General features: G+C 59.1%; 1 protein-coding gene across 2 annotated transcripts; it reads left to right on the top strand.

Annotated features, from left to right (window-relative positions):
• The first annotated feature begins 4,675 nt into the window (after nt 1-4,675).
• Nucleotides 4,676-21,615, top strand: ANXA6 (annexin A6). Of its 2 annotated transcripts, XM_075715936.1 has the most exons (26): nt 4,676-4,743; nt 7,189-7,249; nt 10,422-10,506; nt 10,788-10,882; nt 11,041-11,154; nt 11,241-11,331; nt 11,442-11,521; nt 11,589-11,645; nt 11,827-11,920; nt 12,004-12,099; nt 12,348-12,406; nt 12,684-12,806; nt 12,993-13,051; nt 13,489-13,567; nt 14,453-14,534; nt 14,793-14,887; nt 15,323-15,436; nt 16,040-16,130; nt 16,879-16,958; nt 17,162-17,215; nt 18,528-18,545; nt 19,368-19,464; nt 19,742-19,837; nt 20,132-20,190; nt 20,975-21,097; nt 21,427-21,615. In XM_075715936.1, exons 2-26 carry the CDS (start codon nt 7,232-7,234, stop codon nt 21,484-21,486), a joined length of 2,019 nt encoding a protein of 672 aa, XP_075572051.1. In that variant the 5' UTR covers nt 4,676-4,743; nt 7,189-7,231; the 3' UTR covers nt 21,487-21,615. The 2 variants fall into 2 exon arrangements, with proteins under 2 accessions (XP_075572051.1, XP_075572052.1); XM_075715937.1 differs by lacking the exon at nt 18,528-18,545.
• Nucleotides 21,616-25,246: the final 3,631 nt, after the last annotated feature.

Below are 25,246 nucleotides of genomic sequence, written 5' to 3'. Positions count from 1 at the left end.
CTGCAGGAGAGGAAAGCAGCAGGCGTGAGGATGCTGCTGCCCGACAGGCACCATCCTGGGGATGTGACCCAAACCCAGCCTGAATGTTTTCTTTGCAGCTCCCACCATCCACGTGGTGCTTTCCAGACACCCTGGGTGCTGCCTGTGTTCTGCCTCTGCCAGAAAAGCAGCCCATTGTGGAGCAAGATGGGGCTAAAATGGCTGCTTTGCTCTCTCATCCCCAGGATGCTCCACTTGTGGAGCAATGCGTGATTGGCATTTGCTGGGCTCTGTCCAATTTGTGCTACGGTGAGAGGGGACAAGGACACCCTGCTTGTCCCCCTGCCAGCTCAGAAATTCCTATTGCTCCAGCAGCATCCCCAGTAGGGATGCACAGCCAGCATTGTCCCAGCCTTGACGCTGCCACTATTTGAAATGCAGAAACTGGGCCAGAGAAGAAGGGATGGAGATGCTCTTCTCCTGGAGCAACCATTGGCTTTGAAGTGCACCAGGAAGGACCCATCTGCTCAGCCAAAGATGCTCCCACAGCACCTTGTTGACCCACTGTGGGTCAACAGCACAGCTCAGACAGAGACTGGGTCCCCTGGGCCATCAGCCTGTACGGTAATGCTGTGGCTTGCTCAGGTCACCGATGGGTATGTCAGCCCAGCAGAAACCCTAAATTGTGTGATATTTGTGCTTGGGGCAAGTGAGGTGCTTGGTATGGCACACCTGGGATTTGTGTGCCTTTCCCCATCCTGCCCATCCTTCCCCAGGAGCTCCCAGGGCTGGAGAAAGGGGGACTGCATGCCTCCACATCCGCATGGTGCTGCCAGGACCTCCAGGTTACCCCACAGCAAAGCAAAGTCCATGCCGCACACTTCAGATCCCATAATCTGCTACTTACAGGGCCAGGGACCTGGCTGGAAACCCTGCCCACCAGCACGTCCCAGGAGCACCGAGGATCACAGGGCCATGCGGTCCCTGCCGTGGTGTGGAGCCCAGAGCAGACAGGGACTGCCCTGGGGCAGTGCCCAGCACCCTGACCTGCAGGATGGGGTGCTGTAAGCCCTTGGGGCACAAGGACCCCCAACCTGCAGGACAACTGCTGTGTCTCCTGGGGGCTGGAGAGCTGCTACCCAAGGCCAGGCCAGCCGGGGCTGCCTTCCCACCCCCCCAGCAGCACCCACCCCCTGCACACCACCAGTCCCACCACTGGCATCTTGCCCTGATGATTTTTCCCTTCCTTTGCAAACAAACTACTTACTCCGGCCATCCTTTGGGCAAACTGCTCCAGCTGCGAGCTGAGGCGAGGGCGAGCACCAGGCAGCCCCAGTTGCACTCTCCCCTTAAATCCCTTTTGGGAGTGCCCTGGCCCTCCCCCTGCTGACCACCACTCAGGGCTGCACAATGGGAAATCTATGCAGAAATATTTTTCCCACAACGCCTTCCAAATCATACACACAAGCCTGCAATGCTAATAGGCTCAGAGGCATTATTGAGAGTTTAATTAACATTTCAAAGTTGCCTGTGCAGGTAGAAGGGAGAACCCCTTCCCTCTGTCCCTGCTCCCTCACACCAGGACCCTCATCTCAATCTGTGGAGCAGGTTTTGGAGAAAATCTGGGCAGAGAGGAGCAGAAATATGGCCAGGTCAGGATGCAGGGGTACATGCACTTACAGCTGTGACTGTACCTGTGGAACACAGAGGGAGGTGAGCAGGTCCAAGAACTGACTGCAGCAGTGAGGCAAAGGAACACAGACCCAGCTCCATGGGATGTTTGCAGCAGCAGGTCCAGCTGTAGCTCCCAGAAGCAAAGTCCTGAGACTACCTGCATTTCCCCAGTATTTGGACACCAAGACCCCAGGTGCTGCCCACACCTTGTCATAGCCCCATTGCATAGAGACAGCAACCTTTGATGAAGAAGTACCCAGTCAGCCCAAGAGCAGCTTTGTAGCACAGCAGGCAGCACCTCCATCCATCCCTGACCCATCCAGCCTTGCCCTGGGAGCAGGGCTGGGGCCACAGCTCTCAGCCCAAGCAACATCTGCCCCATTGTCGTGGTTTAACCCCAGCCAGTGGCCAAGCACCACTCAGCCACTCGCTCACTCCCCCTGCCCCAGTGGGATGGGGGAGAGAATTGGAGGAGTAAGAGTGAGAAACACTCCTGGGTTGAGATAAGAACAGTTTAATAATTGAAACAAAGTACAATAGTAGTAGTAGTAATAATGACAATATAATAATAACAATAATAATAATATACAAAGCAAGTGATGCACAATGCAATTGCTCACCACCTGCCGACCGATACCCAGCCAGTTCCCAAGCAGCAATTGCTGTTCCCTGGCCAACTCCCCCCAGTTTCCATACTGCGCATGACGCCATATGGTATGGAATAGCCCTTTGGGCAGTTTGGATCAACTGTTCTGGCTGTGCCCCCTCCCAGCTTCTTGTGCACCTGGTAGAGCATGGGAAGCTGAAAAGCCCTTGACTGGCATAAGCACTACTTAGCAACAACTAAACCATCAGTGTGTTATCAACATTATTCTTGTACTAAATCCAAAACACAGCACTATGCCAGCTACTAGGAAGAAAATTAACTCTATCCCAGCCAAAACCAGGACACCCATGCGAGCCCCCAGGCTCCCCAGCTCCTGTCCTGGCTGGATGGTAGCAAGAGTGCAACAAGACCTGGGTGTTTACCCATAGGGAATGAAATGGGCACCAGGAATGACCCTGATACAGTGCCTCCCTCCTGGGGTACAGCCTACAGGAACTAAGCAGCAGAGTGCAAGTAGGGGCTAGTGTGAGTCCAGGGCTGGGCTTAAATGGGGGCCCAGGGCTGGGTGGGTGGGGGCCCCAGGTGAGGGTGCTGAGGGCCACTGCGGCACATGAGTGCCCTCAGGCCCCAGCACAGCTGTTCTCTAGGGCTGCTCCGAGTCGGGAAAGGACATGGGGGAAGCGATGGTATGATCCAGCTGGTCTTCAGCACACTGGGAGAAGAGGACCAAGCCCAGCTTCTGAGCAGAGGCTGGGAGCTGGTATTTTGGGGTGAGGAACTACCTTTGATTTTATTGTAGGTAGTGCTCAGGCTGAGTCTGCTTACAGTATTTGGGGACAAAAACCTCTTAGGCTGTGATGTAGTTCCAAGCCTTCAGCTTGGAAGGAGCAGAGGAGGGGGACATCAGCTATGCAGGAACAAAGCGAGGAAGTATCTAGAGCTCTTAAAGCATAGGTGTATGCTCTAACCATAAGGTTGTCCTGTCCTGTCCTGGCTGTATGGGGCAGCCCCATGTCCCCAGTGCACCCTGTGAGCTGCTGGGCCAGCACCTCTGGGGCAGGGGGGCTCGGCACACCATGGCACAGCCAGGGGCACCCGGAGGAGAGCAGAGCTGTTGTCCTGCATTGCAGCGCAGGGTGAACAAAGACGCGCTTGTCACCCACGCTGTCTCACGTGAGCAAGGTCTCCAGACACCGACGCCAGCCCAAGGGAACATTGCCCTGAGGGAACAACAGGGCATGAGGGACAGCTGATGCTAGCCAGCCATGAGGGTCTCACCCTCCCAGGGTGCCTCCAGTCCCCCGGGGTGGGCACAACCCTGGGGCTGCACGCCAGCCACGGGGCATGTCACACCCAGCCTGGGGTCCCAGCTGCCCAGGACCACCATTGCCCAGGACAGGCAGGGCTGAGCAGCTCAGCTCCCTTGCAGCCCCAGAGAGATGCTCAAGCCAGCAGGTACCACCAGAACTTGGATGCCTGAAAGTTTACGTGCCAGCAGCCTTCAACATCTTGAGGGGGGCCTTGGTTTTATCTGCTCCTGCTGCCAGCCCACAGCTCCTGGGGAGCCCCACCAGCTCCTCCAGCCCTTCTGCAGCTTCTGCGCTGCTTGGGGCAAAGGATGGTGGTAAAGAAGGATTGGGGTTAACTGGGTGAGGCAGGGAAGGAAATGGCCTTGGGGCACTGCAGGCAGCGGTACAGCCTGCCAGGAGCATCTGGGAGAGACTTAGCCTGCATCTCCACCTACAGCTGTGCTGCAAGGTCTTCTCGTCCCTGTGTCTGCAGCACGGGAGGGAAAGTTGTGGGGGGCAGTGGGCTGCCTCTCCCAGCTCACTGTGCCAGCTCAGCTCCTGCCCCGGGGATGCTCCTTGCAGAGCCCTGGTCAGCACCTTCCCATTTAAGCAGATCCTGGGGGCCAACCCTCCCCTTGGCTTTTGCAGAGAGAGTCAGGGATGGACATTTCCTAACCGTGACCAGGGAAGGGGTGATTTGGTTGTGGCTAGTGGCAGGACCAGCCTGGGAGGCAGCAGGGTACGCTGCACCCCAGCGTTCACCAGGAAACCGGGGCGGGGGGGACGGAAGGGGGTGAAATTTCCGCAGTTGAAGTGCAATGACCGTTATCACCTTGCACTGTGCACGTCACCGCTGTTGGCACCCAGCCCCTGCATGCACCGGTGGGGCTTTTCCACTGAGTGACCCCCTTCCCCACACCCCAGCAGGGGCAGGGTGCTTCTGTGGGCAGCATCGGGTCCCCCTGCACCGTGGGCACTCAAAACCCAGGAGCTGAGGTCTGGCATGGCGGCGAGGGTGGGAGTGTGGCCCTTGTGTCACGGCAGGCGGGGACTTGGAGGGCTTGTGAGCCATGACGTCTCTCTCTCGTCGGGAAGAAACAGCTGCAACGCCAAGGACGAGCACACAGCCGCAAGTACGCACCGAGCGCGCTGGCTGTTCCCGCAAGCGCACCCAGCCAGACCTCGGTGCCACTCGTAAGTGTGCGCTGGCGTGCGGGGGGACGGTGCTGGTGTGCAAAGCCACCACCGTGGCATGCGAGGGGAGGAAAGCCCTGGCTGGGCGGTGAGCTGTGCAAGCGGAGGCTCCCTCCAAGGGGTGGCTGCAGGGGGGATCCTTGTTTTTTTCTTTTTATGAAAAATCCTTCCTTTTTAACAAAAGCCTAGGAGGCTGCACTGCCAGTGGGGTGCTTTTTCGGATGGGCACAGGCATTGCTACGGGGCCCATGGGTGTGTCCCGGCCAGGATGCGCCTTTGCCCGTGCTCCGGTGCTGCGGCGGCCGTGGAAATGCCCATCCCTCCATGCAGGGCTCTGAGCTGGGCTGGGCAGGGAGGACCCCCCTGGTTCGGTACCCGCTGAGTTTTGCAGAGGCAAGCACACCATACGAGACCCCAGAGGCACGGAGCTTTAGAAGGGTATGGGGACTTTTTGGCGCGGGGATGGGGCAGGGGACTTTGGGGACTTCCCTTGCCACGCAGGGAGGATGGATGCTGCTTTTTTTTTTTAACACAGCAAAGCTCCCTTTCCGCCCTGCGGGCAGGGCGATGGGGTGCTGGGTGTGCTGTGGCCTCCTCGTGCGGCCATGCTGGCAGAGCCCTGCCAGGCAGTGGGTTGCAAAAATAGCTGCAGGACTCCTGGGGTGAAACCCCCGAGCCCAAAGCTGTGGGGGGGCAGTGGAGAAGCCGGCGGGGTGCATGCTGCCGGGGGGACAGAGGCTTTTTGGCAAGGGCGGGTCGTTCTGCAAAGGGGATGGGCTGTGCACGTCATTTAGGGTTTCTCATGGCACTTTCTGTCCAGGGACCCCCACAAGCCAAAGCTCTCCATCATTTTGGGGGGACAGGTACATCCCCTGCCCCATGGATACGGTGTGTTTGTCCGGGCATCCTCCCCAGCTTGCCCGCTAGCAGGGCAAGAGCTGGGGCTGCTCCCCCCGCCTCTGCGGAGGTGTCAGCAGTGGTGGGGGACAGGGATGGGCACTGCAGGGACAGGCTGGGGACTGGGTGTGGCCGGGGATTCTCCACCACTGCTGAGATGAGTTGGGTGGTCTCAGCCCGGCCGCCGCATGCATTGGGCGAGGCAGGAGGGCTGTGCCACGCGGGGCTTTCTCCGTTCCCTGGAGGGTACGTAGCTTCATGTACAGGCTCCTGAGTGGCATTAAAAGGCTGTGTGGGCCGGGGGCTGGGATCCCCTGGCACCCACCCAGCACCCAGCCACAGTGCAGCCCGGGGAACACGGGGGCTCTCCCCCAGCCAGGAGCTGCGGGGAAGGGCTGCTGAGGCTTGCAGCCTCACCAGCTGAGATGGGAAGGGGAGGCGAAGGCAGCTCTGGTTTTCTGCAAAACTTCCTCCCCTCGGCAAGGATGCCTGCGGGTGCTCGAAGGCTTCCTGCACCCCAGTGGGGTGACCCAGCCGCACCGAGGGCTGCGGGGCTGGGTCTCCCCCTCCATGAGTGCTCTCGCAGGTTTGCGGGGCCAAGCCAGGGAAGTTCATATGATTTCCCCTACTCGCTCCATGGCATGAAATCGAGCTCGGCTGGGGGCAGCAATCCCCCCAGGGGGGCCCCACTCCTCCTTGAGCTTTCCTGCAACGTGTCTCAGAGGGAGGGCGAGCGCTGGTGAGGAGGGAGCTGTGCCTCATGGCTGGAGCTCAGCTGACGCTCGGTGGTTTATTCATGGCCGCGCTCCATTTTCCAGCTGTTTCTCTCCTTCCGTCAGCTTTCTCAAAGCAAACGGCGCTGTCTGGGGACTTTCTCTGGGGGGCTGGGGAGAGGCCACACTGCGGCGGGTTGCAGCTATAAATGGTGCTAATGTTAGAAAACAACCTGTGAGTTACCCTGGAAACCCCACTGTGTTTCCTGGGCTCCGCTGGGTGCGTGGGACTGATGGCGGCCTTGATTCGGTGCACAGAAACTCAGATAAAGCTGGTGGGACTTTGTGGAGGCTGCCCAGCCCTGGCACCATGCAGCAATGGGGCATCCCCAGCAGCTGCTGAAGCTGGGATGGTGCCAGGACTCGGGGGGCTGCAGGGAGCAGGGGGAGCATTTCAGGGTGTGGCAAGGAGGGTCAGCCCCGCAGAGGATGCTCGGCCCATTTCCACGTATTCAGCACTTTCTTCCCCTCCCGTTTTCTCTCGGCGCTGGCAGGAAGCTGCGCAGGGGTCCATCTCCACTGCCGCTGGCATGTGGGGTCCCCAATTAGGTGCCAGATACCAAAGGACCTCAGTTCCAGGGACCACAGGGTGGCTGGTAAAGCCCCTCTCCCTCAGCCTCCCCTGCAGCACCCAGCCGTCGCCCTCCCGCAGACACGGCACCCACAGCGGTGGCTGGCAGCAGCACCCGAGGGAGGGAGCGAAGCCTCCCTTAACTAACCCAGCCCACAGAGAGGGGGCTTTGGCTCACTTCGGCTTTTCTGTTCCTTCCCATAGCTCTTCCTTGCCCTTACTCCGGTGATTTCCAGCTCGGGAAGCCATGGCACCCAAAGGAAAGGTAAGGGTGACCTACACATGGCCGGGATGGGTACTGAGGGTGCCGCAGGGCAGACCCCAGAGCCGGGGCAGCGTCTCCGTTGTGCAGCAAGGATGGTGGTGATGTGCATGGGCGCAATGCTGGCCAGAGCCTGTTTACATTCCTGCCTCTCCAGCCAGCGCTGTCTGGATGTGATGCAGATGGAGGAAGTGCTGGGGCAGGGAGCTGGGAGAGCAGGGAGAGCAAGGAGCTTTCGGGACCACAGCGGGATGGGGGGAGAGAAGCAGGGCTGTGGGAAGGGGAGGAGAAGAGTTACGTCGCACTGGGGATTCGGGCTTTTGCTGGAGAGAAATCCCGCCTGTGCCTGAGCCCACTGCAAGGCGTGCACCCCCGCTTTGGCCTCTCCACCCTAGCCTGGATTTCTCCCCTCTCCGAGCTGGGGCTGGTGCAATGTGGCAGCTGGGTGAGCAGCTGCTCCCTTGCAGCCAGGAAAACATCTTGGCATGGGTAGAAAACCCTGCCTCGGTGGGCAGCTGTGGCTGGCGGGGTACAGCCTGCCTGCGGCGTACAGCCTGCCTGCACTGTGCTAGGCAGGGGAGGCGTCCAAGTCCACAGCCTCCCTTCTCCACCGCTCAGGGCCGGGCTCTGCTTTCCATTCTCTTGAGAAACCAAGTAATCATTGCCTCAAACCCAATTACCTTCAGCTTCCTGCCCAGCCGAGGGGGTGGTTGCCTCTGGGTGGGGAAACTGAGGCACAGCACGGGTGAGCATCACCCCTGCGGTGGTCCAGGACCCCGAGCAGCCATGCAGTGGGAGAGAGCAAAGCCACGCTGGGAATTTTGCTTCTACCCTCCCGGCCCCAGCCTGGCTTATTTTTAGCCGGGAGGTCCCGGATAGGCCGGGATGACTCAGAGGCTGGATAAGGGGAGGCGAGGGGGGGCCAGCAGCTGAAGTGGGGGATGGAAAGGGGGATGGAGGTGTGAGGAGGGCACAGCTGGCAGGATGCTGTTTCCCTCCCGAGTGATGTTTCTTGCACCTCCCTGGGGCTTGTTCCCACAAGAGTGCAGGGAGCATGGGGCGATGCACAGCGCTGAGCTCCTGCCTCGGTTTACCTCGCCCCTGCCATGGCAGCGCTGCGGCAAGGCAGGCAGCTCGTGCTTCAGTGGCTCAGCAGGCAGGAACACAGCCCTGCTCCTCCTCCCCATTTAACCAGGGCCAACATCTTGTCTCCCCGGCACCACCCGTGCAACCCCAGCACCTTCCAGCCACCTTCATCCCCTCCTGCTGCCTCTGGGCACCTCCTTTGCCCTGCAACTCCTCCTTTATGTCTCTGCAAGGCACATGTGTGGGCAGCAGCTTGCACCAAGCCAGGAGGGTCTGGAAGCTGCTGGGAAACGGGGCTAAATCCAGCTCTCCAGATGAATGACCTGCAATATGATCTGTCCCTGCGCCCGCCCAGCTCCCTCGAAGGGCAGCGTCTCCTCTTGCCACCTGGTACTCACCAGTGGGACACCAGTGCCAGCAGCCCCTCCCCCCGAGAGGGCCTGTGGGATGTGCCCAGCCTGGACTGGTTTCTCTCTGGAAAATGAGGGTACAGAGGCCAGCTGTGTGAGATGCACAGTGGAGCTGTTGCGCTGCAGCGCTGGGATGGGGCCCAGGGAAGTGATGGGTATGGGGTTGCCCCGTGTCCATGCCCTTGGGTTCATTCCTGGAGGCACTTGCTGGCTCAGGGATGCTGGCACTGGTGCCGCCTGCCTGATGCCCATCTTTTCTGGAGACACGTTGGCTTTAGATGCCCACACTGGCAACAGCCCTGGGCATTTGGTTAGAACATGGTGCTAATAACACCAAGTTCACAGGTTCAATCCCTGCTTACTGCAGGGGGGTTGGGCTCGATGATCTCTCAAGGTCCCTTCCAACCTAAAGCATTCTATGATTCTATGATTTTAAACAAGCCCTGCAGCAGATCCTGAGCAAGTAAGCCCTGGGAGGTGTACGCACCCATGTACAAGCAGAGCCACGGGAGAATGCGCAGCCTTTCCCAGGGTGCTGACACAGCTGAGGCCCCCGGCTCAGCCTGGCTCCCAGCGCTCCTGCTACCCAGAGACTGCTAAGGAAATGCTGCTGTTCAGCTTTTCCTACTCTCTGACGCCAGTAAGGACATGTCCCAGTTCCTCACATGGGGCTGGGCTGGTTTCACATCTGCTTCCACCCAGGTTCTGTGCTGATCTCATTCAGAATCTGGCCCCAGGCTACCCGGGGGTAAATTCCCCAGGGCAAAGCTGACCTGGGGAGGGGAAGCCCGGTCCCTGCTTTTTTCTGAGGTCTCTGTTCGGGGGTGTTGCTCCTGGGCTCCCCATTGTGCAGCCTGGAGGTGCAGAGGAGCAGACATAAGTGGATCATGCCAACCTCCAGGATTTCTCAGGCTCCCGGGAAAGTCTTTCCCCGTATCCAGGATCTCTGCTCCAACCACTGGGACCAGCCTGGGCCCTATGGGCATGCACAGTGGGGCAGGACAAGCTGTTGGCAGCTCTGGCACTTCTCAGTGCTTTCTGCTTAGCAGCCCACGATGATTTGGTGCCTGTAAATGTGTCTCCTTGCTTGGACGCCATGCAGAGCTTGGCATCCTCAGCATCCGGAGGGTTTCCCTGCTCGCAACAGGCGGTATGAAAATTACTTCCTTCATTGCTCCCAATCCACTCCCATAAATCCCCTCAGCCCAGCTGTGTTGCAGAGGGATCGCCCTGGTCCTTCCATGCCTTCCCCTGTGTTCAGGGTGTCCAGCTCTACTGTGGGGTGTCCCCTTTTCCTGCTGAACCCCCCCAGATGGAGCTGAGAACCCAAATGTGCTCAAGAAACCTCTCTTCAAACCACCAATTCTTGCTGGCACGGCGGGGAGGGTTGTATACAGCTTAAACATGGGGCACAAGCAGCAGTGATGCCAGTGAGATACGAGAGGGAAGGCTGTGTTCTCCAGTGACCTGGCGCATAAACAATTTGTACAGCAGGGAAAGCAAATGGGAAAGGAAAAAACTGAGAAGAAGAAGTGTTTATGTTTGAGGCTGATCTTTGCCTTTGGCAGCCTGAGCAAGAGCAGGGCCAATAACCCCAATCCTGCTGAGCTTCAACTTCTTCCCCCATTCCACCCAGGGCTACTCCTTCCCCTTTCACCTTCTCACCTCCTTTCCCCTAGGTCTACAGGGGGTCGGTGAAGGATTTCCCAGGCTTTGATGCCAGCCAGGATGCAGAGGCCTTGCACAATGCCATGAAGGGATTTGGTATGGACGCTCCTCCAGACTGTCACCCTGGGGCCACCCTGATGTCCTCTATTCCTTCGGTTGACCCTTGCATGGCTAGGCACCCTGCATTGCCTCCCCTTTCAGCTGCCCGTCTGCTTTAGCAGCGTGCCAGGACCTCTCCTAGCTCCCGTTTCCTCCCTGGAGCCAGCTTGGCTCTGCTTCTCCTCCCAGCCCCGAGCTGGAAGCAGCTTTGGGCACGGCAGGATGGGTGTGATGAGCCCAGCCACGGGGCTAACTGTGACTCCCTGCTCTCCCCGCAGGCAGTGACAAGGAGGCCATCCTTGACCTCATCACGTCCAGAAGCAACAAGCAGCGAGTGGAGATCTGCCAAGCCTACAAGTCCCTCTACGGGAAGGTAATGGCAGAAACGCTCCCTGGTCCGTGTCCCCGCTGCAGACGCAGGTGGCCGTGGCTGCCACCGACAAGCCCACGCAGGGACCCACCGCTCCCTGGACCCACTCAGAGATGCTGTGGAGCAAAGGGTCCCCCAGCCCCTTTCTCCCCCTCCACCAGGACCTCATTGCAGACCTCAAGTATGAGCTGACGGGGAAGTTTGAGCGGCTGATCGTCAGCCTGATGCGGCCCCCAGCTTACAGCGATGCCAAAGAGATCAAAGATGCCATCGCGGTAAGGGGGTGGGCAGCCCCCCCGGAGCCCCTCCAAGGACACCCCATCTAGCCCTGCTGCTCATGGGGCTGCATCTCTGCCTGCAGGGCATCGGCACCGATGAGAAGTGCCTCATTGAGATCCTCGCCTCCCGCACCAACCAGGAGATCCATGACCTGGCGGCCGCCTACAAAGACGGTGAGGGCTGGGGAAGGGTAGGGGCTGCCCTGTGTCCCCTCAGGCCAGGACAAAGGACAGATATGAGGGGATCCAGCTCTCCAGGCCCTGACCTCTCCCTCTTCCACCAGCCTACAACAGAGACTTGGAGGCTGACGTCGTTGGAGACACGTCGGGCCACTTCAAGAAGATGCTCGTCGTTCTGCTTCAGGTATGTCTATCTGCCCAGCGTCTGTAGGCGGTGGGGTAGCAGGGCTGAGCCCATCTCTGTCCCACAGGGCACCAGGGACGAGGATGACGTGGTGAGCGAGGACCTGGTGGAGCAGGATGCCAGGGTGAGGCTTGGCATGTTGCTGGGATGGGTGGCATCTGGGCAGGGATGGGGCTGGTGGCACTGGGACCGTCCGGACTTAGGCCTGCGAAAGGCAGATGGGCGCCAAGGGCGCCCGTGCTTGGGCAGAGCCCCATGTGAGCAGCACCCTGACTCGGGTTGTGCCACCTTCCCCATCCCACAAGGACCTGATGGAAGCTGGTGAGCTGAAATGGGGCACGGACGAAGCCCAGTTCATCTACATCCTTGGCCGGCGAAGCAAGCAGCACCTCCGCCTGGGTGAGCATCTCCTGCGAGCTCAGGGTTGGGCCTGAAGGTATCTTGACAGCTTCTTCAGGCATCATGTCGCTCTTGTCCCACAGTCTTTGATGAGTACCTGAAGATTTCTGGGAAGCCGATCGAGAGGAGCATCCGGGCAGAGCTCTCTGGTGACTTTGAGAAGCTGATGCTGGCCGTGGGTAAGTCAGCTCCTGTGTGGGGGGTGCCGCAAAAACACGCCGCTGGCCTTGCCGGGGTGGGAGGGCTCAGCGCAAGAGCCAGCAGGGTCGGGGTTGTGGCTGTGCCTGGGTTTAGGTTGCTCAGGGAGGCTCCTTCAGGGCAGGTGGGGATGCTGAATGTGGTGCTTGAGGGGCATGGGCGCTCAGAGGCTGGGGTGCTGGCAAAGCTGGGCACCGGCATCCCTCACCATGCCTCTATTTTCCTGCAGTTAAGTGCATCAGAAGCACCTCAGAGTATTTTGCTGAAAGGCTCTACAAGGCCATGAAGGTGAGTGGATCACCCCTTCTTCAGGGGGTCCTCTGCAGCACTGCAGGGAGCAGGCCAGAGGAGAGGCCCCTTGCCACAGGGTGCTGCTGGAGGGCAAGGTGACGAAGGTCCATGAAGACAGGACCTATGTGACCTGGGGCCTCTGCTCTTCCCTCCAAAGGAGTTATTCCTTCAGGCCCAGGGCTGGGTAGAAATCTGATCGAGGGTCCCAAATGCGATGCACTGAGTGGGGTTGCTTGGCCATCCCAGGCTTGATGTAGGGGCTTCTCCATTGCAGGGGCTGGGCACGAGAGACAACACGCTGATCCGCATCATGGTGTCCCGCAGCGAGATCGACATGCTGGACATCCGGGAGATATTCAGGACCAAGTATGAGAAATCTCTCCACAACATGATCAAGGTAAGTGCTGGGAGTCCCTGGTCACCCTCCGAGCAGCTGCTAGTGCTGCCCCCTCCCCAGCCACCCTGTGCCGGGTGTCCATCTCCGAGGACAAGGCTCGGGGAGACCTCTCTCCATGCACCCATCCCACGGCACTACCCTGACCCTCCCTGCCACGTGGTTCTCCATCTCCATCTGTCTTTCCAGGAGGACACCTCTGGGGAGTACAAGGAGGCCCTGCTGAAGCTGTGTGGAGGGGACGATGAGTAAGACCGCCTGTCACCCCGTTTGTCCCTCTTCATCCCCTTGGTGCTGGGTACAAACCTCCAGGTCAGAGCCTGGTGGAGCACCTGGACCAGCAGCACCTGCAGTGACAGCGGTTCGGTACGGGGGGCCCTGCGGCCCCTCTGCATGGCCAACCACGATGCCATGGGCCCTACTTGGCACGTGGCCGCCCTGCAAGGCACAAACACCCGGAGGGAGGATGCTCCGGTGGGGGTGGTTGGGATTTACCACCCGCTTCCCCCCATTCCCACCCAGCCCCACAGCAAGCACCCGCCTCCTGCCTGCCTGCTCCCATGCCCGGCACCCGCTGGGTACAAAACGTACCTCGTGGAGGGGCAGGACGGGGCGGGGGGCGGCTGCTGGTGGGGCATGGGGCCCCCATGGCTCACTGTCCCCTGTCCTTGCCCTCCCGTTGCAGTTCCGCAGGTGAGTTCTTCCCTGAGGCGGCGCAGGTGGCCTATCGGATGTGGGAGCTTAGCGCAGTGGCCAAAGTAGAGGTCAGCACCCCCTGCCCCCCCCCCCGTACCCCGTCTCCGCTCCCCGCCAGCTTAGGACCCCCGGCTGCTCCTCTCTGACGTGGGGCACGGCCAGCCCCGCGCCTCTGCTCTGCCTCTCGCTCCGCAGCTTCTCTCGACGCCTTTCTCTGGTTTTGGGGCACGAGGTTGGTGGGAAGTAACCCCGGCAGGGCTGGCCGCCCCCCGCGGGCTCCACTAACCCCCTCCTCTCTCTGAGGCCTCCCTCCCTCGGGCTGGCAAGCCCTGCATGTCTGTGCAATGCATCACGGGCAGCCCTGGCTCCGGTGCCTGCCAGAGACCTCCCGCTCCCCGGGAGAGCCCACCCCGATGCCGGGGCATGGCCACGCCATGGGGAGCTGGCACCCTGCATGCAGCCGGAGGCACCCACGAAAGGATGCTTTGGGATGTGCAGAAAAGGCACCCTGAGCCCTACGCGCAAGGGGAGGACAGAGATGTGCTGGGAGCTGTAAGGACGCAGGAGGGTAGAATCGCAGGGCAGGAGCGTGCACCCTTTCAGCGACTCCTCTTCTGGCTCTCAGCTGATGCAGCCAGCCCCAGCCGAGGTGTCCCGGCACAAGGGGAGGCGGGTATAACACCAGGCAGGACACCAAGACTCCAGGGACTGTCTGTTGCCTTCTTCTCCCTGCTCTCTGCTGGCCTGGCTAAGGTTTGCCCCTCGATGGAAGGGGTGACAGTGGCAGGGACGTCCTCACTGAGACCCAGGTGCTTGCACTAACACACGACCTGCTTTGGCCTCAGCTTGCTGGGTGGCACCTTCCCTCCCTTTCTCCATCCCTCTCTCCCTCCATCCCTCCCTCCATCCCACCCAGCTCAGGGATGAACCCAAACCTCTCTGTGCATCCACAGCTGCGAGGAACTGTGCAGCCCGCAGGAGGCTTCAACGATGACAGTGATGCGCAAGTGCTGAGGAAGGCGATGAAGGGCCTGGGTAAGTGGGGACCATGCACCCAGCCCCTTCCTGCTGCTCCTCAACAGCTTCTGGGGCAGAAAACCCATCCTGGCCCACACAGGGCTGCGTGAAAGCCCCGGGGAAAGGGAAAAGAGCCAGTTTTGGAGCCGTGGGAGCTCCCTCATCCCCATCTCCCATTTACGGGGAGGGGATGGCGATGTGCCCATGGTCAGGGGTGATATAGTGCGGCTCTGCTGGCCCTCTCAGCTCTCCCCAGCATCACTGCTGTCATTGCAGGCACGGATGAAGGGGCCATCATCGAGGTGGTGACGCAGAGGAGCAACACCCAGAGGCAGCAGATCCTAAAGGCTTACAAGGCTCACTATGGCAGGGTACTGCCAGCCCCCCTCCCACCCTGCTCCTTCCTTCTGCCCGCATCCTGCTCCCTCCCACGCAGAGATCTGCCCCTCGCTGAAAGAAATCCTGTCCAGAGTGGTGGGCAGCCAGGGCACCCCGATTTGCCCCAGCATGACTCCCCCGAGGAAGACCGAGTTGTCAAAGCAGCCTCCTGCTCCGGGTGCACTACCAGCCCGAGGGGAGGGTGTCCCTTCCCCTTCGCTTGCCCCGTCCTCAGTTCTGCACAGAGGACTTCAGAGCCAGGATCTCCCCAGAGCCACCCCCCAAAATGTGACCTTAAACCGCCCCAAGAGTCTTCCCAGGCATCTCCCACCTCCACACTCTCCTCCCCCGTTTTCTCCCCGGTGTTGCCTTGGCTGGTCCGTCCCTGCAGAAGGAGCCAGGGACTGAACCTTCAACTGCTTTTGCAGGACCTGATGGCAGACCTGAAATCTGAGCTGTCGGGCAGCTTGGCCAAGCTGATCCTCGGGCTCATGCTGACGCCGCCGCAGTACGATGCCAAGCAGCTGAGGAAGGCCGTGGAGGTAACCACCACGCTGGTGGTATTGGCTTCAGCACACGAGGACCAGGCGTTTTTTGCTGTGGTTGCACCCACGCTGCCAGTGGCCCGGGGCTGTGGGTGCACCCCAACTTCACAGGCCCCCAGGCTCTCGTCTCCTATATGGAAGGAAAGCAGAGCAGAAAGCACCAGGACAAAGACCTGGTTTGCACTCAAGACCTGCTGGGAGCCCAGCCTGGCCTCTTTGCAGCCCAGCATGTTCTACCCAGCTCATACATAAAGCCTCTCAGGGAGGCCTCCCACTGCTTTACAGAGCATCCCCACTTTGCAGCGGGAGCAGCGCCGTGCCAGGTGCAGGCAGCCACAGGAGAGCCAGGGTAGGGGCAAACCAGTGGCGTGCAGCACTAGCCACCAGTCACACCAGTTGGGACCCCATCAGCAGCACATTTGGACACTTCCATGCTGGTTCCTACCAGTCCTTGGGTCCATTTGCTGGACATGGACTTTCGGCACGTGGTGGCCCTGGGGTTAGAGCCGTCCCTCCTTGCCTGGCGCCGGCGGGGCGATGCTGCCGTGTCCCCGTCCAGCACTGGCACCTGCAGCACCCCACCATGCCGCTCTCTTCCAGGGGGCCGGCACAGACGAGAGCACCCTCATCGAAATCATGGCCACGCGGAACAACCAGGAGATCGCAGCAATCAACAAGGCGTACCAGGAAGGTACGGCACAGGAGGGACGTGGGGAGCACCCAGGTCCTGGGCATGGACCACGTTTAACGCTGTACGAGGCCCTTTCCAGAGCCCGGGGTACAATTTTTGTCTCTGGGTTTGGTCTGCAGCTTGGTGCTGTGAAGGTCTATTACTGCCTCCAGGCAAGAGCAGCTCTTCCCCAGGTCCAACACCTTATTGAAGAGAAGTGGAAACCTGGGATAAGGCTGGCAGGAGTCCTCAAATCCATCCTGCGATTTCTCACACCCCCAAACCCTGCACTTGTCTTTCCCGTCCACCCATGCCCCCTTCTCCCTAGGGAACAAGAGCTGCAAGCTCCAGGTTAAATCCCCAGCTTCTTCTCCCTGAGAGAGCCCATGGTTTTAAACAGATGGCTCTGTGGCTGGTCACGCTGAGCAGAGCACCGGTCCTGGCCTCTCTCCATGTCACAGTGACATGCCCCAGCTCTGCCACCAATGTCTCCTCCCCTGAGAGCTCTTTTGCAATGATCCCTTTCCCTCAGGAGCATCTGGAGCAAGAGACTGTGCTCGTGCCCAGGGCATTAGAGCTGCTGGGGTGACCCCCTCCTCCCCAGGCCTGAAAATAGCAGATGGAGGCATCTGCTTCAGCCATGCAAAGGCTGGAGGATGGCCACCACCATCCGCAGGCCCCACGGGAATCACGGGCACAACAGGCACTGGTGGGTGGGAAGCAGAGCTGCAGGCAGGGTGCAGGGCTCAGCCATCCCCCTTCTCCACAGCCTACCACAAGCGCCTGGAAGACGACCTGAGCTCCGACACATCGGGGCATTTCAAGAGGATTCTTGTCTCCCTGGCTCTGGTAAGGGCAGCTCTCTCGCTGGGGATTGTCCCCTCCCTGCTGTGGGCAGCGGTGGAGGTCTGTGAGGATGGTGGCTATGGAGAAGACAGAGCATTGCTGCCTGGCTGGGCAGCGCTGCTGGTCCCTGTCTGCCACCCCCTCGCTTGGGGCTCTCCTGGGAGACGTCCTCTCCCCAGCTCCATGATTTTTGTATTGAACCACAGGGCAACCGCAACGAAGGACCAGAGAACCTCACGCAGGCGCACGAAGATGCCAAGGTAAGAACAGTACTGGCAGTGCTGTTACAGGCTCTGCATAAACAAAATGAGGATGTTGCGTCCCCTGGTCTGGAAATGGCATCCTCAGGGAAGCAAATGCTGCTGGGGCAGGGGCTCTGTAAGCTGCAGGGGGAGATGCCAGGTGAAGTGACACCCTTGGAGGTAAAGCCCCCAGGCCTGATGTCTGATGTCCTGGGCTCTGCTGCTCCATGCACGGGGAAGCTGCAAACCATGAGAGCAGCCCTGAGCCCAGCGCCAGGGAGCTCCCAAACCTGGGGCTGCAGCATTTCTTGTGCAGACCTGCCTGTCTGGGGTCCAGTAACACACATTGATGCTGAAATCTGGCACTTGAGCTTCAAAGGCAGCTCTGGGCTGGTCTGCAGGAGCCACCCACCTCTCTGTGTTGCGCTTGGAGCCACCCTGAAGCCTAAGCTGCTTTTCACCCTGCCAATGTGCCAGGATGCCAGCCCCAGCCCCCAAACCGTTGCCTCATCTTTACTGGGCTGTGGTGAGCCAGGACTGGAGGGGCAAGGCTGAGCAGCCAGAAACGGTGTAGGGGGGTGCTGGGGCCCCATTGCCTGGCTCAGTTCCCAGTCCCAGGAGACCTGCGACCCTCGGGCTGTGCGCCTTGGCCTCCTGCTCCTTCGAGCCAAGCCTTTTCTGAAAGGAGCTGGGAAGCTCGGTGCAGGGCCAAACCCGAGCTCTCGCTTGGCTGTCCTGCCCCAGCACCGCTTGCTCCAACGCATGCTGGCAGCACGCAGATGCGCAGCTCTTGCAGCAGGGCCGCTGCCGGCAGAGGGAGCGGGTGCTGCGCTGCCTGCACCCCGCCGCATGCGCTGCCGCTCGCCTCGACCTGCTGCAGAGAAAGAGAGAGCCAGGGATGACAAGCACAGGGTCGAGCCAGCCTGGCGGCAGCTGGCCTGGCACCACACTGTATTTTGTCAGCAAAGCCGGCCTTCCCCTCCTCCTGCTGCCTGCGCCTGGCAGCGGCGGGCAGGTTGGTGTGAGCCAGCCTGGGGCCAGGCAAGGATGCTCCCCAAGGAGCAATGGGCTGGCACCCAAGCCCCGGGGAGGGGGGCTCATTTTGCTTGGCCAAAGACTACCCCCCCCACCACAGGTGGTTGTGTAGAGGCCAAACTGGAGGAGGACACAGGTCCTAAAATCAGGCCTGCTCAGGGGGAATCAGGGGAGCTGGGGACAGGTCATTTTAGGGGATTTTGCTAGACTTCCCTCACTTTGTCAGGGAAGGATAAAGGTTGAGCAGCACCTTCTGACCCTGTTGTCTTCCTGTCTCCCTCTTTCTCTCCGCCAGGTTGTTGCTGAGAACCTGGTGAGTGCCTGCCCTTTCGCTCCTCAGCCTTCTGCATGTTTGAGGGGATGCTGGGGTCCTCGGATGCAGGGCTGGGGCAGGGAGGAGCAGCTCCATGTGCTGGGACTCCTTTGGCCATGCAGGTTGTGCTTGCTTGCTTGGGGCTCCAGGATCCTTGCATGAGGATGGGGCGGCAAGGGGACAGATGGGACCCGCACAAGGGCATTTCCCTGCAGCGCTGGGCAGGGAGAGGGCAGGGCAGGAGGCACCTTCCTGCGCTTGGGAGGGCTGGGGACCGATCCTGCCCCCAGGACCCATGTTCCTGGCAGAGTGGGACTTGGGACAGGCTTCCCTGGCTCATTGAAAGTAGGATTGGGGAACAGGCAACTTTCTACTGCGACAGCCTAACAGGTGTGATGCGTACAGCCTCCCCGCTGAGCCCCGCAGCAGGGGTGGCAGCCGAGTGCAGCCCAGGGTGGAGGGTGGCTCCTGTGCCTGGCAGCTCTGAATTTCCTGTTCAGTATTGGTCACCCCCAAAACATCTTCCCCAAAGGACAAAAAAACCTCTTAACCATGAGCATTGCAAAGCTTTTTTCATACAAACTGGAAAACATCTTTTCTCAGAGGTAATGTGTGAGTGCGCAACTGCGTACCTTCACATCCATGCATAAGACATGCCTTTTTCGGCCAAAAAAAGCAATTTTCCTGCTCATGAGAGGCCACCCTCTTTGCAAGAGGGTGTTCAGGACTGGCTGTCCCAGGAAGAGCTATCTGACATCTTCACCCCTCTCTCCACTATGCCCATCCCCCTGCCTCCCTCTTCACTCTCGGTTTCTCTTCCAGAAACTTGCTGATGTCTCCAGCAATGAGTCCAGCGACTCCCTGGAGACCCGCTTCCTCACCATCCTCTGCACCCGCAGCTACCCCCACCTCCGCAGAGGTAGGACCATGTTTCTCCATTGCTGCTGGACCCTCAGCTGCAACACAAGTGCTTTGATTTGGGCTGGATGGGACTCCTGGGCAGCAGGAGGTTGGGGTGGCCCTGTCTCCCGAGTGGTGGGAGGAGATGGCATTTGGGGTGGCTGGCTGAGGTCACCAAAACCTGCTCTGGTCCCATCTGCTCCAAAAGTCTCCATGGTTGAGGCTTGGGTCTCCTGGGTGCCCAGGGCTGGGATGGAGCGGCTTGGTGGTGACCCTTTCCTCTCCCCCATCCCCAGTGTTTCAGGAATTCATCAAAATGACCAACCATGATGTGGAGCATGCCATCAGGAAGCGGATGTCAGGAGACGTGAGGGACGCCTTCTTGGCCATCGGTCAGTGCTTGGCGGGTGCTCCCTCGGGGCAGGGCTCCCCAGAGGGCAGGCAGCCCCTTCACCTGCCTCTGCCAAGGCAACATGAAGGCAGATTCCTGCTGCCTTTGGGCCATGGAGACTCCCAGCGTGGCGTGGGGTTGGGGCATTTATAGGGTGTCCTATGGGGCCAAGCCTGCACCCTTGTACCAAGGAGGAGTTTGCAGCTGACCCAACGGGTGGCACAGCTCCTTGCTGCGACATGTCCCCTGGGTGCTACGAGCCAGGAGCCCACTTTGTCTCCCCTCTGTGTTGCAGTCCGGAGTGTGAAGAACAAGCCGGCCTTCTTCGCTGACAAGCTCTACAAGTCCATGAAGGTGCAGACAGGATCTCCCAGGGCCGGGATGCGGGAGGAGGCTACGCTGGGCAGACACCCTTCGGGACTCTCTGATTTAACCCCACGGCAGTGATGGGCTTTGTCCTCCTGCCATCCCCAAGGGAGCAGAGCAGGGCTGAGCTCAGACTAATACCACATCAGCTTTCTGGGCTTAGCAGGAGATGCGGCAGGCTTGTGTCTTGCTGGCAGCAAGCCCAGCACGTGTCCAAGGGGAGATCATGGAATCATAGAATGCTTTGGGTTGGAAGGGACCTTTAGAGGTCATCTAGCCCAACCCCCCTGCAGTGAGCAGGGACAGCTTTAACCAGACCAGGGTGCTCAGAGCCCCGTCCAACCTGACCTGGAATGTTTCCAGGGATGAGGCATCTACCACCTCTCTGGGCAACCTCTTCCAGTGTTTCACCACCCGCAATGTAAAAAAAAATTTCTTCCTTATGTCTAGTCTAAATCTACCCTCTTTTAGTTTAAAACCATTACCCCTTGTCCTATCGCTACAGGAGATAAAAAGATTGTCCCCATTTTTCTTATAAGCTCCCTTTAAGTACTGAAAGGCTGCAATAAGGTCTCCCCGCAGCCTTCTCTTCTCCAGGCTGAACAACCCTGACTCTCTCAGCCTGTCCTCATAGGAGAGGTGCTCCAGCCCTTGGATCATTCTTGTGGCTCTCCTCTGGACCTGATCCCCAGCTTGGACTGTGCTGGAGATGCCAGGAGGGTCCCTGAGCTCCAGTCCCTCCAGGGTTATTTATTAAAGATCCCCTCTGCAGGGTGCTGGCACGGATGAGAGGACCCTCACCCGGATCATGATCTCCCGGAGCGAGATCGACCTGTTCAACATCCGGGGCGAGTTCGTAGACCTGTTTGACAAATCGCTGCACCACATGATCGAGGTGAGGGGACGTGGGCATTCCTCCCCAGCTTGTCACCTTGTACAGCTGAGCCCCGGCCACAAGCCCTGCAGGGACCCAAGGTGTGAGTGGTGCCATGAGCGGCGCAGGGGCTGAGCATCCCCTGGGAAGGGGGAACCTGCCCCAAGCAGCCCCGCTGTTGGCAGGTCTGGCTGTAGAAGGGATGTGCTGACATCCTCCACTGCTGCGCGGGTGCCTGCGGGGTGGCTAGGGCATGGAGCTATGCCTTCCCCGTGCCCAGTGCCTTGAACTGGGCTTCCCTGGGGCAGGCATCAGCAGGTGGTTCTCTGACACGGGTCTCCCTCTTGCAGAAGGACACCTCTGGCGACTACCGCAAGGCTCTGCTGGCCCTGTGCGGGGGGGAGGACTAGGCGGCCACGGGAGCCCCTTCTTTGTGTCTGAGCCAGCACCTGCGCACCCACCGCCTTGATGTCACTGCAGCTTCGGGGGCTTCAGGGGACGCTCGGTTCCCTGCAGAGGATGATTCACTTTGCGCTGGAAAGCAGCACCACATTGGAAGCGGGGGAGCCTTGGGGCGGGGAGCAGAGGGGTCTGGATAGGGGGGTTATTGTCTGTCTCGGTGCAAAATAATTCATACTCAAACATGCCACTAACCCAGGAATTTACCCAGATGGAAAAGACAATGAATAAATAAAACCTTACTGTTGCTGACCCTGGGGCAAGAGCGGTCGATTTATTGGGGCAGGGTTGGGTGGGACTGAGCCTGTGCTGAGGAGTCTCAGTGTCTCCTTGCTCCTGCAGGCAAACGTGGGCAGGAGCCCTGGCCCTGGCCCAGGGAAGGCCCCAAAGCCCCTCTGAGCAGCACTGCAGGGTCCCATGCTGCTGCGAAAGGGGCTGGAAATGCATGTGAGGCTGGCAGCAGCGCAGGAATTTCACTGAGAGCTTTGCCTCGTGCCTCTGAAAACCCCCGGCAGGGTTCGTGCCGTTGTGTGGATGATGCTTTTACAAAACAGAGATACAAATCGGACTTGATGGCATCTACCCGTCCTCGCACGCGGTTTCCTGTGCTTTCAAGCTGCTGAAGAAGCAGTTGAAAGGCACATGCTATGGAGGCTACACCCCCAAACAGTTTATGTTTGCATTTCCCCCCAGCGCCCAGGAGAAAAGAACTGGAATTTCCAAAAGTGGGAAATTCCAGCACTTTCAATTGTTTCCAAGTCGGAACAAAAAGTCTTGAATACCCAAGTCTTCCTCAGAACAGCCGGGTGAGGAAAGCTTCACTTTCAAAATATCAAAGCAGCATTAGGGATAATAACACAATATTATTATAACACTTCAAAACCAGCTGAGGTCAAGAAGCAGCAACATGTAGAGACAAACCAGGGAAGCTGAAACAACTCAGCTGGTTGTTATTCCACTGAAAATTCCCTTGATGCCTTCCTCTAAAATATCCCCTTGTAACAAAATCACCTTTCTCAGGAAAAACAGCCTGGCTGAAGTTTCTCCACTCTCTCACATAGAGATTTGGGCTCTTCTGTCTTGCCCGTGTGTAATGAGGAATGGGCGTCCCAGTCCTGGTGGCAGCTGGGTGGGCTGAGCCCACAGCAGCTCACAGGTCACCTGCTTGGCTGGGAACCTGCTGGGAAGGCTTTGAGCAGATGCAGAAGATGTTTTGAAGGGAGGATATAACCCCAGTCTTCATCTGCCCGTCTCTTCCTGTGGCTCAGCACTGCAGCTCTCAGCTTCGCAGCAGAGGTGGGAGGCTGCTGGTGAGCCAGGCACGGCACAGCGACTGCAAGGGAGCAGAGCTGGCCACGTCCCCGCAGCTGGGAACGGTGCTCTCGGGGACCCACCTGCAACATCCAAGGAAGTTTTGTGGCTCAGGAGACAGCCCGGCACCCCTGGGAAAGCCAGATTTGGGGCAGTGGAGCTCTGCTCCTCCAGAGCAGGGGGGGAAATCTGCTCAGCGTTAGCACAGAGCCACAACATGTGAGCTATCATCCTGCCTCCTTGTTGCCAAAACGCAGGCTCTTGGGGTGCATGCAGGAGGGGTTTTTCCCGGGGCACAGGCATAAACACTCCAGTGAAATTTCTGGCTGTACCGCAATTGCTATAGGCCTGTGACCGGTGACTCTGTCACCTACAGCCCAGCTGCCTCGGAGCAGCACAAGACCGCAAGTGAGACCAGGCAGTCCCTCAGGGTCGGTCCCCAGACCGGCTTGGGGCAATGCTGCCACCAGGAAGCCTGGCTGACCCCAGCGCACCGGTCCCAAGGCCAGGAATTTCCCTGGCACCCACTGCTGGCTGCTCCTACGATGAGAGCAAGATACCAGAGTTACACAGTGTTTGGGGATAGGGAGGGAGAGCGAGATGGGATTTTCTACTCAGAGCAGCTCCCTCTCCTGGAAAATCCTGCTGCCAAAAAGCCTTCATCTTGCCCTAGCTCCACAGTAATCCGTCGCTAGCAGCGGTTGCTACAGCTGTAGCAGAAAACAGCCAGCGGCATTTTAATCGATGCAAATACTTAGGCACACTCAATATCCTATTTAAGCACAGGATATTTCAGCATCCCGCCCCCATACTGTGAGGGGGCTGGCAGCACACCTGGGGCTGCTCGTGGTGGGCTGCCCTGCGAGGCTGAACCACAAACTGGGCTGAGCTCAGCAGAACTGCCCACCCCGAGGGCAACGCCAGGAGGGTGATGGCATCCTGGCTTCTGAGACTCACTCTGCACCTGGGGCATGTTCTCCCCGTTTCTCACCCCGATGCTTTCTTGCAGAGGTTGATGAATTTGCAGCCGGCTCCTGTTTGGAGACCTGCTCCCATTTGGTGTCATGCACTGCAGTAAATGCATCTCCCACTGGCAACCGAATTAAAGTCCTGCTGCCTTCCCGTGCTGGAGAGCCTGAGGACTCCACACCAGGCCCAGAGAAATGAGACACCCTGGTTAAAACCAGCCAGGAGGAAGGAGGAGGCACTGGGCAGGGGTGTTGCTTTAGAAGGACACCAAGTGAACCAAGAGGAGCCTGCGGACTGGCAGCACCAGGACAGGCTGTGGACCCTGGGACACGGAGAAACACAGAGGAGTGGGAGAAAGCCAGCAAGAAGCACAGAGAAGTGGCAGCCAGAAGGTGACCTTGCCAAAGGATTTGGGATGGAGTGAGTGTAACCTGTGGTAAAACAAGGAACGCTGAGTCTAGGAAGGGGAAAGAATATGTTTGGCCTAAGCCAAGCCTGGGGAAGGAAGAACACTTGTTTAATGCCCAAATCACTCACTAGCAATTTGTGTTAACTGACAATAAATTAAATAAAAATTCCCTGAGTGAGGCCTGTTTTGTCCATGAAACCCTCCATACATGGGCAGGTCACAGACCCTTCAGACAAAGCAACTTCATCCCTGCAGCATCCCAGTCTCTAGAGAAAATGCACTTCATAGCACTGCTCTCAAGGAACACCTCGCTCCATCCACTGGCTCCAAACAGCCCAATCCAATGGCAATCGGTGGCAGATCTCATGCCTTGCCTCTGTGATCAACAAGGCGCAAGCGGTTGAAAGAAGGGAAGGAAAGGACAGGGGAGGACAAAACGATGGGCACAAAAAAGGGGAAGAACTAGAAAGGCTGTGAGCAGGGCAAGGGCTGGAGGCAGGTCCATGCTGGCCACCCACGCTTCAGCCATCAGGGCTGCCGCAGAGAAGCTGCTGCTGGGGTCTGGAATTTACACACCAGCACCTGGCGCACGGCTGTTCTGCACATTGACCAGCAATGCTGGGGGCAAGGACTCGCTTCCAGGCAAAGCCAATGCCAGATTTCACAGGTTGCGACATCCAAAAAACCCCACAAGCCCATGTTTGGTTTGCAGAGGGTCAGACCTCTCCCTCTGAGTCAGCTCTGGGGGCCACTGCAGATCCGCTTTACTACCAGGCCCTGGGAGGAGCTGCGTGTGGTGCAGAGGCACACGGGACATTGGTCTCGGTCACTGGCCCAATGCTGCAACACGAGCGAGCCACTTCCATCCCACCCACCGTCCTCCCCTTCGCCCCAAGGGGAGAAACGCGGCCTTGAGTCTTGGGAGCCAGCAGAGGTTTCTTCTTCAGCTCTTCCTCTTCCCAAGCCAAAGGAGGAAGAAGCAGCCTTGCCCCCCACATCCATGTGCCGCTCACTGGGCAGCC

The sequence above is a fragment of the Pelecanus crispus genome, chromosome 8 (assembly GCF_030463565.1).
Source record: "Pelecanus crispus isolate bPelCri1 chromosome 8, bPelCri1.pri, whole genome shotgun sequence".
Lineage (NCBI taxonomy): Eukaryota > Metazoa > Chordata > Aves > Pelecaniformes > Pelecanidae > Pelecanus > Pelecanus crispus.
This window is presented reverse-complemented; position numbering and strand designations above follow the sequence as displayed.

Excerpts from the sequence above, each read along its gene's own strand:
- ANXA6 (XM_075715936.1), top strand. Across the intron at positions 13,568-14,452 it reads GCGCAGTGGCCAAAGTAGAG|CTGCGAGGAACTGTGCAGCC; the intron begins GTCAGCACCCCC and ends GTGCATCCACAG. Across the intron at positions 15,437-16,039 it reads AGCTGAGGAAGGCCGTGGAG|GGGGCCGGCACAGACGAGAG; the intron begins GTAACCACCACG and ends GCTCTCTTCCAG.